The sequence below is a fragment of the Botryllus schlosseri genome, chromosome 7 (assembly GCF_051294905.1).
Source record: "Botryllus schlosseri isolate E-star chromosome 7, Bs_hap1, whole genome shotgun sequence".
Lineage (NCBI taxonomy): Eukaryota > Metazoa > Chordata > Ascidiacea > Stolidobranchia > Styelidae > Botryllus > Botryllus schlosseri.
In genome coordinates, this window is record NC_137242.1 from 14,500,460 (window position 1) to 14,521,007 (window position 20,548).

The following is a 20,548-nucleotide window of genomic DNA, read 5'->3' on the forward strand; positions in this document are numbered from 1 at the left end:
ACAGTGCCAAGAAAAATATAATTATGGTTTTAATATCAGAATAATTGTAAATAAACTCATATATACCTACGAAGAGCGCATAATGACCAGACCATGTCCGAGACGATTGTAAAGTTGCGCAATCAGTAGCATGAAATAGAAATTTCGCGAAACGCCGGCTCTCCACTTACGCTGATCGGCAGATTCGGTTTATTTCGTTCTCGCTTGTCGTGGTCACTGGTCAGGCCTGTTTATTTCGAAGGCGTTTTCGTGTTGGAGCTCCCGGTCCATTTTCATATCAAGTCTTCGATTCAGAATCTCTTGCGCAGAAAAATAAAATGTCGGTTGTAGGATTCGACGTCGGGAACTTATCTTGCTTCACTGCTGTTGCGCGCCAGGGCGGAATTGAAACGGTCGCAAATGAATACAGCGATCGTAATACCCCGTGAGTTCATTTTTTAATATGTACGTGCTATTTTCATATGTTGGATGGAATGTATGCGTGCAAGCCGTGCATAGAAGTTATGGCAATCATGGTGAAGGTGACCACTATTCCAGTCTAGCTAAACTAGAATTGGTGACAACGTCATGCACAGTTTCCATTCAATTATATATATTTATGCCATGTAACTTATTGCTTAAAACAACCACTGTTTCCTGTGCTCACTGCTCACACTATGTTTCATTTCTTCATTATTTTTTATTCAATTACTTGAACTTGGAGAATCATTGTTGCTCACCTGTTATATCAGGCAAAACGTACCGAGATTCCAGTTGGGCAGTCTGGCCACTACTCAATTTATAGGGCAATCATTAAATAGCTGCTCTCCTGTATGGAATCGGTGTTCTGTGCTCACACAATTCTTTATTTTTTCATCAATTTATTATTTTTTAATAATAATATTACTTCAACTTGGAGAATCATCGCTTCTCACCTGTTATATTAGGCAAAACGTACCAAGATTCCAGTAGGGGTTCCTTTAATATAATAATCGATTCAAAGAATGCCAATACCAGCTTTACATTAACCTATTATTATCTCAATTAAATAGTATATTCATATTGAAATGAACCCGAATATTTTCGGCTGACACTCGTGAAACGATTGTTGATATACAATGTTCTTTCCAATTCTCTACTAGTTGCTGACGATTACCCCTGACGAGTGTCAGCCGAAAATATTCGGGTTCATTTCAATATGAATATACTATTTAATTGTATATTGAAGTTCTGTACCTCCAAGAAGCTCTTCAAATATTATTATCTCGAAACCACCCCTCCGCCAGTATAGAATCGGTGTCCAAGGCACGCAGGATTACGCCGACTTGGTCGCCAGTTGCACGCGGTCACGGGTTGTTGATTTCATTTAAAAAATAAAAATTTGAAAAAAGTCAATGTTCTCAGCCACCCCAAATGCAATATTCCAGTTAGTATGTGGTATATAATGTTTTGACCTAATCCACAAGCCAGGATCTGTTGATTACTGTCTGTTGGTAACCAGTTGCTAACCATTAGCATCTGATCTCCTGTCACTGGCTTAACACAGTCATTTGAAGTCAGTAACCTTGCTTGTCACTCCGCAAAGTTCACTTTCTGTCACGCGAAAAAAGCTTCTATCACGCAGGATTTATTTAGAAATAAGGACGGAAATTCCATACCGACCCCTCCGGTTGACAAAAACCAACACTGCACTACAATCTGTGAACTTCTCGGGTCACAAAAACTATATCTATCAAGTATATAAATGGGCTCAATCAGCACTTCTGGAGCGTGTTCACGTGCTTCAGGTTCAGGATTGGGGAGATTTTGTGAAATTTGTTATTGGTTGGCCTTGAAGAATCGACCGATATCTTGAAATTGATTCATTTGAAACGTGGTGTGATACTACATTGAACTGAATTGTGATGGACTTTTCCGTGAAATGTCTATTTTGAATGCATCTGTCCAGGTCACAATTGCCATTGTTTATGCCTTATATCTATCTGTATATTCTTCATTGAACTTTTCTCATTCGTATTGGAAGTGCTTTTCACAGTAGGCCTACCTATTGTGCTTGAATCCTATATTCGGCCTCGTAATTTTTTAATCCTCCATTGATATATCAAAAAATATCGGCGACGGTCACTGACATGAAATGTTTCAGTATCATCATTTGATCGCTAGTATGTTTATTGTGTATATGCTAAATGAGATAGCTGGTCCTGATTATTTAAAAAAATTGACACCGACCATATTTACTCATTTGTAGATGTGTTGTCTCCCTAACAGAAAGAGAAAGGGCCATCGGCAGTGCTGCCAAGTCTCAGGTATTATTATTTAATTATAATGTTTATTGCAAAATTAAAACACATTACTTGATCTATTATAGAATTATTGGAGATATTAAACATCATTTAATTTTGATAAATGAAACAAATTACATAATCGTTAAAAGAAAATATTGCATTTTCCAATTGTAACATGCTGTCCTCTGAGTTAAATGTAGATGCAGAATAGTTTGCCACATGCAGTTGTCATGGTGCTGGTGCAGCGACATACTATTTATTCATTTGTAATATATTTCAGCCTGCTAGCAGTAATTCCTCACTATGCCCTGATGCTATGTAGTTTTGGAATTGAGAAACTGTGACACAGATCGTTTTCACTCTTGCACAATATTCTGCTTTTCTGCTTTTCAAACCATGCTTAACGTTTGTCTTGAAACTTTCCAGATGATAAGCAACTTTCGGAACACAATTTTCGGCTTCAAGCGTTTTCTTGGGAGATCATTCGATGACCCGCTTGTTCAGAGTGAAAAACAGTGGTTGCCCTACACACTGGTCGCTGCAGAAAATAACAGAGTTGGTGTCAAGGTAACGCAGAATTGGCTTACTAACTGGTATGCATGCTTCATAGGTTATGTTTCAGATGAGTCGAATTGTATGATTGAAGTAGATTTCAGGTCTATAAAAGTTGTTGCCACTTGAAAACAAATTTGACTCATAGTTGGTCGGAAAAAATTCAGGGGTTTGCTAAAGACGAAATGAGAAAGCCCGTTATGATGTCATAACTTTAAAGGAATCCAGCCGACTAGTTGCACTGTCGTGTTTATTGCTGCAGGTCATTCCATGTCAGTTGATCCAGGCCATGTTATCCGACATCTCAAATTCTCATAAAAATTGGTATGCTTACAAAGCTTTGTTTTCTGATTTAAAAAAACAAAATACATTTTTTTTAAAATCGGTCGACTAGAACCGAAGATATAACTACTAAAAAATTACCATTTTTGTGATTGCTTGACGTCCAGTGTTGCATAGTTTTATTGTTGACTACATGATTTTATTCGTAACTGCAAATTTCACCCAGGCGTGACGTCATTCTGAAATTGCAAATTTCTCTTGTGACCATCCTGCCCAATGGCATCAAAGTAGCTTATGTCCAGTTTTCAAATTTTGAAACTCTATTTTCAAAACTTGAAAAGAATAAACTTTTCGAAAATTTTTGAATTTCTGTCAGTCATATCTTGGCCATGGTTATGTCCGTCCATAATTCGGCTTGTCGTAGCCGTGGCGAGCCTAAACTTCCCGGGGCTTTGAGATGCAATTTTTGAAAATGTTCAGGTGCAATACTGCGGAGAGGAGAAGATATTTTCCGTCGAACAAGTCACGTCGATGCTCTTCACCAAGTTGAAATCCATCGCGGAATCAAATTTGGGCAAGCCCGTGCAGGACTGCGTGATATCGGTTAGTCTGCTTACTATAGTTTGCTATCCTTGGATTATTCAATTTACAGAGTTCATTGTTCAAATACTGATAAATATAATTGTACCGTATTACACAAGTACTCGGGATTAGATATCGGCTGTAGTTCCTAATGGGCAATGAGAAGAGATGGTCAGTAACGAAGTAATGTGACATTTTCTGTACTTGAGTAATGTTTGCCTTTTCGCACTAGTATTATGCTTTCAAACTTCTTCCGCTTATACTTTAGTTTTTGATGCAAAACTTCTTACTTTTTTGCACTTGGATTGGTTTGTATCACTTTTGTTTGTTAAGTCATCGTATCTCCTCGATGTATCATGATACCAGTAGCGGAATATATTTTCGAACATTGGTCTGCTAGTGGAGTCGGTCTTTGCGCGTTGCCGCGAAGATATATCTTGCACTACTTACTTCAGTAGTTTTAGCGTCTCGGAAATCGCTACCTCCAATTGCAATTGTGTATTAGCAATTGAGAAGTTTACAGCATTACTTCTACACGAGTACCGACTCTACATAATTTGACCACCTCTGCTGATAGGCATATATATGATTTGATTAAATCACGTTTCACGACATGCCAATGTTACCAGTTTCTGTTGATTACATTTTTAAACATAAAAGAACTTCAAAATCTAAATAAGTAATGGAAATCCATGCGCGTGATTTGATTGTTTCAATATTTGCGATATACTGTGCCCATGCTCATTTGATGGATTTCCATATTCAGGTACCTCTTTATTATACCGACGCGGAACGCCGGGCTTTACTGAATTCGGCTTGCGTGTCTGGCCTCAACGTGCTGCGTTTGTTTAATGACTCAACCGCCGGTATGTTTGAATTAGACTAGGGTTTAATTACGAGTGACGAATGCCGTAATTTGCGTTGCAGTCGCGCTGGCGTACGGCATCTACAAACAAGATCTACCTCCGCCCGAAGAGAAGCCCAGAAATGTGGTTTTCGTCGATATGGGGCATTCGGCGCTTCAAACCGCGGCCGTGGCTTTCAACAAAGGAAAGTTGAAGGTAGGTTGACGCGGGGAACTGAATTTTCCGCATCTTTTTCATGATTTTGATACGACGGTGTTTGTCCATGAAGGTGCTGGCGACGGCGTTCGATAACACACTTGGTGGACAGCATTTCGATAGGAGAATACTGGACCATTTTGCCGCCGAGTTCAAGGTATGAATTTAAGATTTAGGTTAAAAGTAGAATATTGTTATTACCAATGCTACGCATGCATGGCATGTGTTGTCAAACATTTTCGCTGCAAACAGTGTTGGTTCCAACTCAACCCAAGTTGATTGCCGTCTGTGTCGCAAAATGGTCGGGCATAATGGTTTAGTCAAATTGAACTCGATTGGAGCATAGATTTAAATGATTCTTGCAGTAAGAGTCCGAGTTTTTGGTTCCAAGAAATTTATGCATATAACTGCAAAGCACTGTTATTTATATCAACCGTAATTATATATTGTTTTGACACTTTTTCATCCCGAAAAACTTCGATAGGGCTCATCGAAGTATTGAAAACATGCAGCGCGAGGCTACGCGTCTTTGTAGAAATGACATTGAAACAAAGTGCTACTGTCACACACAGTTGTGATTGATCGCATATCATTATACAACAAATCAGAGAATATATTTTATTTTTGTTGATGTAACTGGCAGCTTTGAAATTCATTCTTATGATACAATAGTACTGAGATTCGCGACTCAAGGTGTAGGCCTAGTACTCGATTCTGTACTGAATCAGTAAGATACTCGACTTTAACCAACTCTAGTTATGACGCTCGTTTAGAGTAGCACCATTATACTTGAATTGCCCGCTTACTATATTTTCAATTTGAAGCAAGAAGTATTAGGTAAGGTTTGATTTTTGTTCTGAAAATTCTTTGGCTCGCTGCGTTTTGGTAAGCTACGAAAAAATTCAGAGAAATCCTGAAAATTAAGTGAACGCTCATTGTTAAGCAGCAATCACCGACCTCCTTGACCTTGCTATCTCGCTCAGATAAAATACAAAATCGACGTCAAGTCCAACAAACGAGCCGGCATCCGTCTGCTGTCCGAGTGCGAGAAGTTGAAAAAGCAAATGTCGGCCAATTCCAGCGACTTGCGAATCGCCATCGAGTGCCTGATGGAGGACAAAGACGTTCACGGAAAGATGAAAAGGTGATTCGCCAGAGATTTTACAATGTCCCGTAACCATGTCGCTTAGGATCTGTGCTCTATTCCCATGACGACATTACGTTTGAACTTAGGATCGTACCCCGATCCTCGTGAGATTATAAATAGATGTGGACGTTTGCGTAATGGCTGGATATAGTAACTTGTGTTTTTGTTGTGGTTGTAGTACGACGTCAGTCGTGTTAGATTGTAAATTGCACGTATAGCAGTTAGCCGAACGGTCCAGTCCTGGGATGGTTATCTATGTCTTTAACAACAAACCCAGTTTGACATGTTTTAATGTCGATCTGAATCCATCTTGTGTTTCTAATGGTAATAATACAAAACTATTGTGACCCGCAAAAACGCCTGATTATCATTGAAACCAAATTCTTTCCTTGGTTTTTTTCTTGTAGATTCCACTGGTTCTGACTATGTGGTGCAAGATTTTGCTCAGTTAAAAGTGACACGGAAGTGGAAATTATCAGATTTAAATTCGATCGACTGTCGATCAGGAATTTGAATATAGGAATTTGAATAGCATAACGATACACTTCCGAGGTTACATCACAATGAGGCTCAATCAGAATATTGTGCTTCGCGACTCGTATATTGCTATATATATATTAGGGTTGTTCAGAATTGACCGACTTTCAAAATGTCGTGGTTTTCAGTCCGATTCCCATGCCTTATACCATAAAAACATATTCTAGGTACTTTTTTTCGTAATTCATCCCTTGCATCCGTGTGCACATTGAGCTGGAAGAATATCGGCTAAAAATAGGGGATTCCCCTAAAATTTGAGTGTCGCTATTCGGACTAGGCTAGTAAAACGTCATATATAAGCTGGTTTTATGTAGCTATTGCGGTTGGAGTGCTACATAACCTCACTATAGAAAGTGTTGTCAGTTCAGAACACCATTTTCATGTCCTACACTGCCTTAGATATCCTCAAAACTGCCTAAGACTGATAGTCATTTTGTTGGATCACCTATCCTACACTCCTCAACCCTACTCGAGATTGTTCATCAATTGCCGCGATCACCACGTGCAAGAATACAACTGTAAATGTATCATTCACTCACAGCCACATTATAAACATCACATTGTTCAAAGGAAACGAAACAAAAATGCAAAGAAACAGATCAACTTGGCAAATACTACTTAAATCAGGTCCGGATGAAATGGTTGCTTTAGAGAAATCGGCATATCTATTTCGTGATCTTCCACGGCTTGTAAGAGGCTCGCTCGCTGTTCTTTATCATCTGTTTTGAAAGCATTAAAGTCGGTATTCAATTTCACCAAACGCTCTGCTGCGCCGTTAACTATTTCAACGCTACTCACAAATTCTTGAACAGTCACGAAATGCGAATCAGTATGCGGATGCCATTCCGAAACTGGAAGACTAATCATGTTCGACATGTATAGCATTGAATAGAAACCATGATTCCGGTTCAATTAAAGCAACCATACTCATTGACTCAGAGACAGAGTCAGAGATTAGACTCAGAGGTATAGCCTACCTCTGCGAAATTGTTCAAGGATTGGCATTTGCAGCAATTTAGCAGCCATCGCTTCCTTCACTTTGTCAGGAATCTTTGGTTTAGCCGAGAACATTGTTGATACCACCGTTTCCTCGGTGAGATGCCAATGATGTTCTCGCATCTTTTTATATGCCACATCAGCAACTGTGAAATCGCACAATGAAAAGTCTGTCATGCCATGAAGGACTTTGAGATCAATATACTGTGCTTCACATGCATTACCAGTTTTCAACCAAGCTGGGACATAAAACAGGGCAACTTTCTAATGAACTCTTCAGAATAGCCCATTTGCTCTCTCCACATGAACATTTTTGACAGTACAGCACTTGACTCATCCATCCAGTGCTATTAGTAGCACCAGGCTTGCGAAAACGATTATCAATATATTGGGCAGCTACAATCGCCAAGGTGCCTGTTGCACATTCTCTGTAGTCATTTCTTATCAAGACTTCTTTCTGCTTTCCATTATATGGCTTCATCAGTGGAATTATTTCTTGCTTAGCTTCATCAGCTTTGATCGCCAACCAGCTGCATTCATCAAACTGAAGTGTTTTAGAGCTTCTTAATTGATCAATATCTTTCCACTTCTTGGAAGGTATTAAAATCTGTGTTTTCAGGGCCTGTGGTCGCAGATCCAAACACACTTCACTTCCAGACCTCCCCGGATGACGAGTTCATGAATATGATGGCGACAAGCAGAAGTAGAAAGTAGAAAACTTTCCTGTTTATCAATTCTTCAAGTAACAGCACGGCACCTTTATTTTTTCCATTGTTTGAGGGTGTTGTGTCAAACACAAGAGCTCTGACATTATTTGTTAAATTATAAAGTTCCAGCAGTTCAAATGACAGATCAGCCTGTGCTTTTCCTGTAGCACTCTCCAGAGTTCGATTGCCAAGAAGTTTGCCTTTCTCAATTGCGTTGGAATACGCAGACTCTATGCAAGCACTGCCAAGGCCTCAAATTTCCCTCCGAAACGACTTCTAGTGAGCTTTGCATCCCAGTGCAATGCAATGTGCTTTGGTGGATCGTTTGCTATTTTTTCAAAATTAGACTCAGAAATTTTAAAACGATTTGCAATGCGTCGTCGATAGGTTCCAGATCTTGAAAGATGAAAGTCATTAGAGTCACCATCGCAAGCTTTAATCAGTGCTGCAGTTATCATGGTAGCAGCATTATCGCTGACTTTCAAGCGATCAAAAACCTGGCATCATAGGTCTTTGTCGTTGTATAGGCTTACAGGCGCTTTTAGAGTCACAAATTTAAAGGAATGACCAGATGTCGTCTGTGCCACTTCAAAATCACTGCTGTGGGAAGTGTCAGCTATCTGCGAAGATATAGATGAGCTCTCTGTAAATTCACCTTCGCTACTTGATTCTGATGCACTCTCTCACACTCATGGTACGTCTTTTTTGTTACGTGATTTTCACTTTCAACACGGTATCTTTGCCACCAATCGTTGCTAATCACGGACTCCTTTGATCCTGATAAAATGTTATGTATTCGCGGGAAAGCAGTGTACTTGCTTCAATTGTCGCCATCGCGTCAGGGGCTCCTATGCCTATAGCTTACTCGGCTTGGCTTCAAAGTCGCTTTGTTTTCTTGATACATATTGCTGGCCTGCAGATTCCTTTAGTGACAGCCATTTGTTTTCTGTGTTCACACTGTCTCTAATCTTTCAATGGCATTGACTTGCGTGATGGTCTTTGTGGCAGCCAGGAACCAAAAACGTATTACTTCATCTCCTACGTCCAGGATGTGTAACTTTACTGGTTCATTTTCCGCATATCAATGCTCTCTTAGGTGTAACACATACTGCATAACTTTAGGTGTAACACATACTGCATAACTTTCCTAACAGTAGGCAGCTTTGATCCCGTAATGTTTCCTCAGATGGCCCAACTACGAAACGTTGTGTCTGCGACCGTGATCTTCTAGTTTTCTTCGATACTATTGCACTAGATGACAATTTTTTTTCCAGACATTTCGCACTAGAGCCAATCCTAGAAAAATAAATATACATCAACTCAATCAAGCAACAAAGATTAGTTGGAAACATTTCAGTTCTCTCAGGTCAAACACATACCGTACTGCACAACTTGTGCAAGAATAGCCGGATTAGATCAAGTTATTGATTCTGGAAGATAAATATTCCTAAATTGGAAATACTCCTATCAGTACATTGCTTTCTTAGGAACTAACATAAAAATCTGAGCAACCGATTGGCTGTTTTGCACAGTCACTGGAAAAGACATTTACAAGCTTTGTTTTCTATTCCAGTAGACAGGAAAGAGTATCAGGTCCATTAGATCGAATAATGCAATACTGCTACAGTACTATAATCACTAATCCTGCGCGAGACTCGCTAACAGCGTGAGTCAAAAAGCCACCGGGCAAGTCCTGCACCTCAATCGTAAACACAGTTCTTCAACAACAAAGCAGCAAAACACCTGACTAATCAATGATTCCCATTTCACTGGCGTGCCTAGCGCGTCAAAAACGCTGGCACATACGCTTCACGTCAATGAGAACACCTGCAATTCCTGTCGAGTCACTCACAACGGGGGAATCCCCTAATTCCGAAGAATTTTTTGGGTGCATGAAAAAACGGCAATGTGCACACGGATGCAGGGGATGAATTACAAAAAAAAGTAGCCAGAATTTGTTTTTAAGGTATAAGGCATGGGAAACGGACTGAAAACCTAGACTTTTTGAAAGTCGGTCAATTCTGAACAACCCTAATATATATATATATATATACGGTTGTGGCGTTTCGCAAACCAAGTCAAACGAACTCGCGACAATCTTGTATCGAAACTTAGATTAGGTCTCTAACAGCGTTCTCTCTAAGCTGCGCAAATGCGCAGTGCTGACACGGTCTCTGCGCACAGAAGTTGCGCACAAACAATCCAAAGTGATGACCTTTTCCTTCAGTCGTTACGCGTTGTTGTCCAAGGGTTCGTGAGTGTGCGCAGACTCGTCAAAAATTACAGGGAACATTGGTCTCTAACCTTGTTTTTTAACTTTTCACTAAATGCCGACTTTATTTTACCTCTGCTTCACGCGACAGGGAGCAATTTGAAGAATTATCCGCCGACTTGCTGGCGAGAGTAGAGCCTACGCTGCAGCGGGTGCTTGCCGAATCTGGTATGGTTTCTGTAACACTCTCGCCGTCCTTCGTGGTGTCACGGTTAACATTTTCGTCCAGGGCTGAAGAGGGATGAGATCTACTCAGTCGAAATCGTCGGGGGCAGCACTAGAATTCCCGCAGTGAAAGCGATGATACAGAAAGTGTTTGGGCGCGAGCCCAGCACGACTCTGAACGTGGATGAGGCTGTTTCGAGGGGCTGCGCATTGCAGGTACAGTACCGAATGAAGCTGCTCTTTGTATTGTGCTAAATTTAAGCTGTGATGGGATCGAATATCGTCGTTTCAAATCAGAAATATGAAATCTGTTGTTTTTCCAGTGTGCCATGCTGTCGCCTACTTTCAAAGTGAGAGACTTCAGCGTGCAAGACTCGTGCCCTTACTCTGTGACGCTCAGTTGGAAGGCGCCCATGGAAGACGCGACGTTGGTGTTCGGTCTTGCGATTTGATTTCCTGTCCATGACATTATTTTGTTCTCGTCACAGCGATACCGAAATTTTCTCTGTGCATCATGCCGCACCCTTCTCCAAAATGCTGACGTTCTACCGGAAGGAGCCGTTTGAGCTGGACGCGAGATATACGAACCCCCAAGCCATCGGGTACCCGGACACGAGAATAGGTGCGCCTTTGTAAACGTCGTCTGTTATAAGTGCTATGTCACCCGTTATAGTTTTTTACTTTCGAAATCTGACACGTGTCTAATTTGAACTGGGTCGTCTCCTGCAAAATCTTAAGGTAACAATGATGATAATTTCAATATCATGCGCCTACCACTGAGCATTGTAGGACCGGTGAGATTTGCTTGATATTGGCGAGTTTGACCTCTCCTTGTTTTCAGGCACGTTCAAAGTGAACAATGTCGTGCCCACTGCCGAAGGGGAAAGCTCCAAGATCAAGGTCAAAGTGCGAATGAACATCCACGGCGTGTTCACGATCAAGCAAGCCTCGCTGGTGGAGAAAGTTCAAGTTCAGGTACGTCTGGAGTGAATGTCTGAGACTTGCGAATCGTTAAGTTTTGTGAAATACATATTCTGACATCTAAATGGCGTTAAATATTCAGATTAAATGGAGAGAAACGATTGCTAGATGTTTGATGACGTTAGTTTAAGCAACAAACTTTTTGTGATTTGGATTAGGAAGTGAAAGTAGTTATGGCAAAAGTTTGCATCACTTTGAGTGAAGTTGTTATGAAATCCCACATGATGGTTATATGAATGGAAATTGCTAATTCTGCTTGTAATTCGGTAAAAATATATGGGGCTACTTCTATTTCTCTTTGGAGTAGCCATTCTGATACTTTGACCTCCTGAAACCACGGTTAATCTGTGTTCAGGTTGAGCAACCTCCCGCCGAAAAAACCGAGGAAGGCCAAGTTAACGGCCAGGAACCGATGGAGACCGAAACGCCGGAGCAGAAAAGTGACGCCACCGAACCCGAAGCAGATTCTCAAGCCCAGGTACATGGGACGGGACAAAAACGATTGGATTTTATTTTGTTTTCATCATCACGTGTGCGATCGGACTAATGGACCGGGCCCAATTCTGCCTCTGTAACTATGTCAATAGACACAGTGATTCTTAACTTTCGCTAACCTAGGCAACGCTAGTTCTAGAAACAAAAATCTATCACAAACATCTAACATACGTCTAACTATACATCGAATACATTACCATGGATACTGGTGCACATCAGCAGGGTGTTAAAAGAGCAAAACCATTAAAATATCATTTTCATAGAAAACAGAAATATTCTAATGATTAGTTGTAAAACATTGTGACTTGTGGTGTTAACTTTCAGACGCCAGTTCATAAAGGCAAGGTCTCACCTTATAAAGTATCATTGTATTGTTCGGTCGAAATAACAGCCTAATATCAATTGCTTAATCACAAAGGAGCTTACAGATATTGGAGATAAAACTGGCATTTCAGAAGGACGTGGTTCGGTTTCGAACCCCAAGCTCTCGTGCCTGTGCCACTGCAAACGACGTACCACCACAACAGGCACCAATCTGATCTGAGTACTGATCGTGCCTTATTACCTGCAATCAATGATGGCTAAAACATCACAAATCATATTTACGAGTTGAGTGTGTGTTTCTGAACCTCCAGGGACTGGCTCGATGAACCCCTAGTGTGTGGAGCACTAGTTTAGAACCACTGTGATAGACTACAGACAATATTAATAGGCTGGTCGCAATCGCAACATGCATTTTGAATTTTTAGTGGAGTTTGAAGTCATTTTTAGTGTTGCTCGAAGTATTGAGATCACTGGTTTGTTAATGCCTATGGCATATTCGACGAAGTACAAGAAAGATTTGCCCAAGTCGATTTGCAGATCCAAGTGGTGATGCGGTGATGCCTATATTACTACTCCTGTTACAGATGGAAACCGATGAGGTTCAAACAGCGACTGACCAAGAGAAACCGCAAGAGACAACACCACCCTCTCCGCAAGAACCCGAGGCAAAGAAAAGTACGTTGTCAGCATTTCATGTCGCAGTACGAAATATTGACTCGTTCAGGTTTTGACTACATGAACTGCTAACCCAAGCGCTTACGATTTTTGACTCCTTCATCACAGTTTCAGTTTTCTGTGTAACACTAAGCCTAGAATGCTTTCTTTCTACTTATTTGGAAATTCCTAATTGTACCCGTCCTTGTCTAAACGGCATCATTTCTACTAGCTTACCAACAATGACTGTCCTTTGTATAACAAACGGATAAACCGAAACTATGGTTAGTAAATATTTTCAGCGGACACCAATTACGACGGTTCTATACCAATACCGAGAAAACCATTACCGAGAATGGACATTACCGAGAATGTCATTACCGAGAATGGACATTACCGAGAATGACCAATGTCAAGAATATAGTTTACTGGGACTGACGTTGTCGAGAAATTTATACCTGAGCATCGATACCGAATGTGGCGACGCCGTGATGCACACACACGGCCTGTGCATATGCATAACATGCCTGCATTGCATATATTACATTCTCGGTAATGTCCATTCTCGGTGGTGTCCATTCTCGGTAATGTCCATTCTCGGTGGTGTCCATTCTCGGTAATGTCCATTCTCGGTGGTGTCCATTCTCGGTAACGTCCATTCTCTGTGGTGTCCATTCTCGGTAATGTCCATTCTCGGTGGTGTCCATTCTCGGTAATGTCCATTCTCTGTGGTGTCCATTCTCGGCAATGTCCTTTCTCGGTGGTGTCCATTCTCGGTAATGGCATTCTCGGTAATGGTTTTCTCAGTATTGACCGGACACCGATCACGACTAAATCATTGTGCATGCGAATTCAGTATTTGGATTTGGTTTAATCGCTTTCACTCATCTCCATCGTATCTGTACTGACGCTGCGCTTGGTACCGCGGAAAGCTGTCAACGATGTTCTTGTTCAATCATCGTGATGCATTTTGCAGACGAGACAGAGGAAAAGAAAACGAAAAGCAAGGTGAAGCTGGTCGACCTTCCGATTGTCGAAGATTTGTTCATGCAATACAGCGTGGACCAACTCAATCTCATGATGGAGAAAGAGGTATGGAGTCTCGTGGAGTGAGGAGAGAATGCTTGAATTAGAATATGGCTATTCGTGGTATTGGGATTTGATAGTTTGTATTAGCCGTACAAGGCTATATCTGCATCTTCCTCGTTCAGCGGCATATGCGCATCATGCACTCATGGTATGCATATTCACAGATCGTGTGTATGTATATCATGAATCGGTGCATATGCCGCAAAAACATCAAGGACAAAAATACATAACGTCCTTTCCTTCCATTATTGCAATTACCAGAGCCTACGTGAATTACAGCTCTTTGCTCAGAGGGCTCGACTTCTCGCGTTAAACTCACTTTTTTCGTCACCGTTACCCATTATTTGCTAACAGCTATTCATCGATATTTGGCGTTTTGAAAAAATATTTGAAAGTAATCTACGACAGGGTGCTGAGGTCTGTGTGATGTAGGAATAGCCAACTTATGTCTCTTCACGATCTCAAGCAGTAGGCTACTTGTGGCCACATTTGCACCGTATGCTACAGCTCGCAATCGTGAAGTTTTGAACCTGCCCATGCCAGAAGAAAAAGGTGTCAGTACCTGTAAATGACTGTGTTGGCTCAGACGCCAAGTTACATTGGTCGGTTGCCAGTTTCAATACCGGCATTCATCATATACTCTCGGTTAACCCTCTAGTTTTCGGAAATGCATGTATGGTGTGACGTGTCACATAGAAGTAAGTCTGGGAGCGGTAAAAAACTTCTTAATTTTACTTAAAAAGAAATCATTGGATCAAAATTGGCTTAACTACAACCGGTAAAAGCGAAGTTATCACTATCTGCAAAGCTGACTATTTTTCAAATAAGTCTTTATTGTGGGGAGTTTTTTGTTACTTTGCCACGACCAAACATCTTGTTCCGGGCATGCCTTCAGAATGGCCAGCGACCGACGCTGGATGAAGATATTGCTATGAAATAAATGATATTTACAATAGCGAATGTCTTCCAGAACGAGCTGATCATGAATGACAAGAGGGAAAAAGAGAAGGCCGACGCTCGAAATTCTGTTGAAGAATACGTTTACGACATGAGGGACAAGCTGTGCGACAAATTCTCTGAATTTGTCAGCGAAGAGGCACGTTTGTGGTTCTATTGTCGTGTCGATCTCTTTTTACGTGAAAATTTCGGCAGGAAAGCGAAACGTTTCGTGCTGTGCTCGAGTCTACCGAAAACTGGCTTTACGAAGACGGGGAGAACGAAACGAAAAGCGTTTACGGCAAAAAGTTGGAGGAATTGAAGGCGATGGGTGATCCTATCGTCCGCAGGTGGGCTCGGCTCTTTTATCTATCTGAATTTGGCTTTGTCTTATGGTTGTCGCAGTGAGAAGTGCCGTATCAGCCTAATACGGTTGTTTGTCATTTTGCCTTCGTGAGAAATGCGATATCGCCCGAATGTGGTGTTCTATGTTTCTCTTGTTTACTAGAATATTTTTTCGTGGGCTAAGCAAATGTACACTGCTAGACTTGGACTCCTGAGCCTGTCTCCGCTTCTGATCTATGTTAAATTGACATTTCATTTGAATAGATCAAGGGTTCTGGGGTGTGCAAACTAGTTTTAGGGGATATGCCATTAAGAAACTACAAAAACAATTAATTATCCGATAAGAATTACTTGAGCTGGACCTGTGACTACCTTGTCTAGTCATTAGTTATCTTATTTTAATAGAGTTGAGCTTGATGTGATGACCTTCTAGCCATTAGTTTCACAAAGCTTGCAGGGGTCCTCGTTCAAAAAGTTCAAGAAGTTCAAGAACCTCCCGAATTAGATGGTACATAGTAAAGTGGAAGATAATTTAAGTTGTAGCGAGTTTGTGTCACAAATCTATCGACTGAAAGAACTTTATATGAACATTCATTTTGAAAAAGTTTTGATTTCGAGTTGAATATTTGATTTCCTGTATGCCAATGTTCATGCCTTCCAACTGTGTTTGCAACTTCACCCGCAAATTTCCAGGGCAGTCGAGCACAGTTCCCGACCAGCTGCGTTCAATAAGTTGGGGTCTTCGCTCATGCACGTCTTCAAATTTCTTCAGCTCTGGAACGAGAAGGTACTGTATGCTATTTTGCATGAAAAGTGCGTATTTTAACCGTTTGTGTCTGTATTACTGTTATGTCGGAATGAGGGGCACTTGAATACTTTACTTGGGATTGATTAATTTCAGTACTCTATTTTACCCGGCGGTAATATATCATGGTATCTCTCTCAGGATGAGAAGTACGACCATATCTCAGAGGAGGATGTGGGCAAGGTAGGGAAGCTGCACCAGGACATATCGGACTGGCACAACGTCAACTTGCAGAAGCAATCCCAACTCGCCAAACACCAAGACCCGGTCGTGACCACCGGCGATATCATGACCAAAGTCAAGGTATGCTTATTTGAATTTCCGGACTTCATACGGAAGTCTGGTAGGGTGTTTCATGCGTTGCAAAGTAAGTTTGTGTTGCTGGAACTTGTCGTGCTCGTGACTGAACTCGATACTTACTCGCTCTCTGAAATAGGTGTCTATGAATTATGATGCTCGCCATTGAAAAGTACTCGAGTAGTTTGAAACGTATGTGGACGGAGGTCTCATACTTTTAGCTGTTTAGTCGTAGGTGACCCAAGTTTTGACTTGCAAGATGCGTCTCTTCTGCTAACTCAAATTACACCAATAGATAAATCTTCGAAAATTTATTCGGTCATCATTAGGGCGATTTTTTACCGAAAAACCGGAAGATTTTGACCTAAAAATCAAACTTTTGGCATTTTTTGACCTAAAAACACCTAATTTTGACCTCGCGTGTGCAAATTAGGTGTTTTCGCACATAATGTTGAAATTGTACTACTTATCTTCTATTTCTGGTTGGAACTGTCTGTCCTTACGAAGTAGTTTGTCCTGGTAAAACCTTTTTGACCTGAAAACTGAGGAATTTTTACATGCAAAAACTTTATTTTAACGAAATCTGGCCCTATGAAGAATTCCAGTGGTTAAATCGCGTATTACGGTAGAAAGAATTAAAATTTGTTGCAATACAACGAAAGATACTTGCCTACATTCTCGAGTAGAAAGTGTCTGTCCTAACCAAGTAGCTTGCCAAGAATGGAGATAGAACGTGCAACAGCAGCAGTTGTTGGCTGACAACACTTAAGTGCGCACACTGCTGGTGACACCATGTTGCTTCATTCTGACGATGTCGTCTACATCACAATTTTTCATCATGCGCTTCTTGATATGAGAACCATACAATGCCCATGCAGTCTTGCTCCAATTGGGATATTGCGGTACGCTGACCATACCATGTCAACATATTTGTTTCATTTGACCGTTTATCATTCACAATGAGCAGAAAATGGGCCCTATACAATGGTAGGTCTATAAAGTAGGCTACAAGTTGTAAAAAATCAAATGAGAAGTTCACCGACAGTGCAAAATCTATGATACAAACGAAATGTAGGTGTAAAATTTTTTTGACTTTGTAAACAATTTTGACTATATATTGTCCTCACGCTTCAATTTTAACATTTAAAAAAAAATCTCCCTAGTCATCATGATACAAGGCCTATTTCAGCAGCTCTTACGACGATTTCACTCGGACGAGAAATGAAAACTAATCTTGGAAATACTTTTCAAAAAAATTCAGTGGAAGTTAATGTAGTCGGTCTTGCTACTCAATTAGAAGCAACAACATCTATTTTTACTCAATTACAAGAAGAAGTAGAAAATAAAAGGCCTGTCTGAAATACTTTGTTCTGCCTCGGATTTTGGCATGTCTGGCAAAATGAACTTGTCCTCGCAGTTAGTCCCGTTATCTATAGGAACTCACAAAAGTCTGTGATCCGATCATGAACAAAAAGAAACCAGTGCCGAAGGAAGACCCGCCTCCCGCGCCAGAGGAAAAGAAAGCCGAAGGCGAGGCCAAGCCAGACGAAGCCGCCGCCGATACTGGCGAGCAGCAGCCTGACGATCAGCAGCAGGAAAGCAGTGAAACGGAACAAGCAAAACAAGACATGGACTTGGACTAGTCTCGCCGCAGTCTTGACCCGCGACATTTAACTTGCTCGTGAATGATCTTGCACTTGGCTAGGACGGGGGATTGATCTCGTGTGAATTCGCACAACTTGGTCGATGCACGTTTAGTATTTAAGATAATAAGGCCGGTTTAGATTTATTTGATTATGGAATATGCCCCGGTGTCTGTGATTGTAAGCCGCTCTGTTTGTGAGTAGGTAATAGTTTGGCGGTAGCGTGATTTCACTTCCTAAATAACGGATAATATATAGATCTTCAACTACTAGGCCGAAATGTACACACAAACGTCTGTGTTGGTTCGAGTGGAGTAATTGAAATTTCCAGACTTGCCTCGCCTGTCGTAGCTGAAGTGCGCGCATTCGCGCTATGATTTCAGTTAGTTCTGTGTTAAAGCTTTACTCCAAATTTATTGGTTTCGTGTAGTGCTTGTCTCGTTGTTCCTGCGAACCTGATGAATTCAATTTTTTTGTACTCCGATATAATTGTCGTATCAACATACCGCGGTTGACTTGGTTTTGCGGGTTTAGCTACGGAATAAACGTAGTGGACGCATGTCTCGAGTGTAATTTACATCGGAGGTGTTGGAGTACTCTGTTCAGAGACGCGTGTGTACTCGTTGAAACGAGATCTATCCGTTAGTATCATGGGCATTGAGCATACCATGGACCATAACGAGATTAGGCACGCGAATATGTGAAGTCGAAACAGGTACTAGCGGCAGCGGGTGTACCATATTTCAGGTTCGGATCAGTGAATCTTACGAAGCGAAATCACGCCAGAACGTAGTTACAACCTAAGCATGGAATTCGGAGCAAAGGATTGGCAGAGAAAGTTGCTGTTGTCTATTTGATATTGACATCATAATTAAAGCATCTGGCCACTCGATCACGTCGATATAGCGAAGCTAATAGGTAATGCGCTCCTTGTAACAGCCGCGTTCTCCGATTTGTCTCGTGCAGGAAGGCCTGAAGCCGTAGGTGGGCCGAAAGGGTCACCCGTCTTTGCTGAAAATAACAGCCCGATGATCCTAGGCGCACCTATGATATGGATTCGTCCTGGCGTCAGATCGAACGGCTCGCAATGGAGACGCCATATAGCAGTGGTCGGGAACCTTTTTCGTCCGAAGAGCCATATTGGCCCAATTTTTTTCCATTTTAACTCCTAAAGAGCCATACATGTCGATCAACTGTTACGTCACAATTGAAAATTCGTGATGTCATGGTAGCACTATTTCGAACTCACTACATGGGATTTCTCGTGTGCGCCTCATTTTCTCTGTAAAAATTCGTACTAATCATGCTGGTAACCGTATTCAAGCATGCGAAATTTGAGTTACGAGAACGTAGCTTCGTCGTAATGCTCCTTTTAAATGCGACAAGCGACAACCCATGATCACATGCGTAAAGGGAGACAAACATGATCGCTACAGCCGTATATACCCAATGTAAGGTGTGATACATCAGTGACATGGGGTCAGGGAGGCAAGCGAAACAGTTCGTCATCTCTCGCTACGATGAGTGAACGAAAATTGTGAGAATTTCAATTAACATTGGTATTTTCTATCGATGTTAATGAATGACTGAATTTCGAACATTTCCCTCCCAAAATTAGGCGACTTGCATATTTATTATTCGAAAACACAGCCGGATGCGACAGGTAAGGCACAGACGCGCCAAACTTCGCCATTGATACCGCAATTCATCGTTTAGCTTAAAATTTATAATAACTAATGTGAAGTGAATGTAGCTGTTGCACTAATAATTCCGAAAATCTAAATGCTGATCGACTTCTCAATTATGAAAGTATTTGGCGAGAACATATAACGTTGCGCTACATGCCTATATTTTATCGCTGGTGTCACAAAGCGACATACCAATCAAGAACGTGGATAGCTATGACGTTGTTTGTAATTGTGAATGTCACTTCCACGGCAGTTCATTTCTCTCCGTAGATCAGGAAAACGGTGCGTACCTATATATATTTGATAAATACGTTGTCATTTATGGGCATCACCATGTCTGCTATTCTCTTTGATGAATCAACGTATCGTGCAATCCAAGATTTCGAGACGGGTACATCGAATTCGCGAGTGATATTGGTCGCTGGCGCGGCAGTAACTTCAATTTGGGGATTTTGAAATGGGCTGTCCGAGCCCCTAAACCCGAAGACGGCATTGTCTTTACCCCTCAAGACATGTGTATACGCTCACGAGAATAATTATGGTGGTAGTGATGAAAATTTACTAACAAGTTGCTGCAATGTTGATTAATTCAGTAAAAAAATATTCATTTGGCAAAGAGCCATATCTTATACCCAAAAGAGCCATATATGGCTCGCGAGCCATAGGTTCCCGACCGCTGCCATATAGTCATGTTTATTGTATAGTCCAGTGGTTCTCAACCGGTGT

The 20,548-nt window shown here is 41.2% G+C and overlaps 2 protein-coding genes across 2 annotated transcripts in view; both read left to right on the forward strand.

The window, feature by feature from the left end:
* LOC145443720 (uncharacterized) overlaps window positions 1-20,548 on the forward strand; it is a 180,171-nt gene that overhangs the window by 77,507 nt on the left and 82,116 nt on the right. The gene's annotated exons all lie outside the window — the stretch shown is intronic.
* On the forward strand, window positions 149-18,693 carry LOC145443819 (heat shock 70 kDa protein 4-like). The gene is made up of 21 exons (XM_080321780.1): window positions 149-424; window positions 2,228-2,285; window positions 2,691-2,831; window positions 3,579-3,701; window positions 4,447-4,546; window positions 4,608-4,741; window positions 4,815-4,898; window positions 5,725-5,885; window positions 10,492-10,568; window positions 10,630-10,781; window positions 10,889-10,992; window positions 11,054-11,187; window positions 11,407-11,540; window positions 11,902-12,024; window positions 12,950-13,040; window positions 13,996-14,111; window positions 15,079-15,204; window positions 15,261-15,394; window positions 16,083-16,176; window positions 16,336-16,497; window positions 17,928-18,693. Exons 1-21 carry the CDS (start codon window positions 318-320, stop codon window positions 18,132-18,134), a joined length of 2,562 nt encoding a protein of 853 aa, XP_080177906.1. The 5' UTR covers window positions 149-317; the 3' UTR covers window positions 18,135-18,693.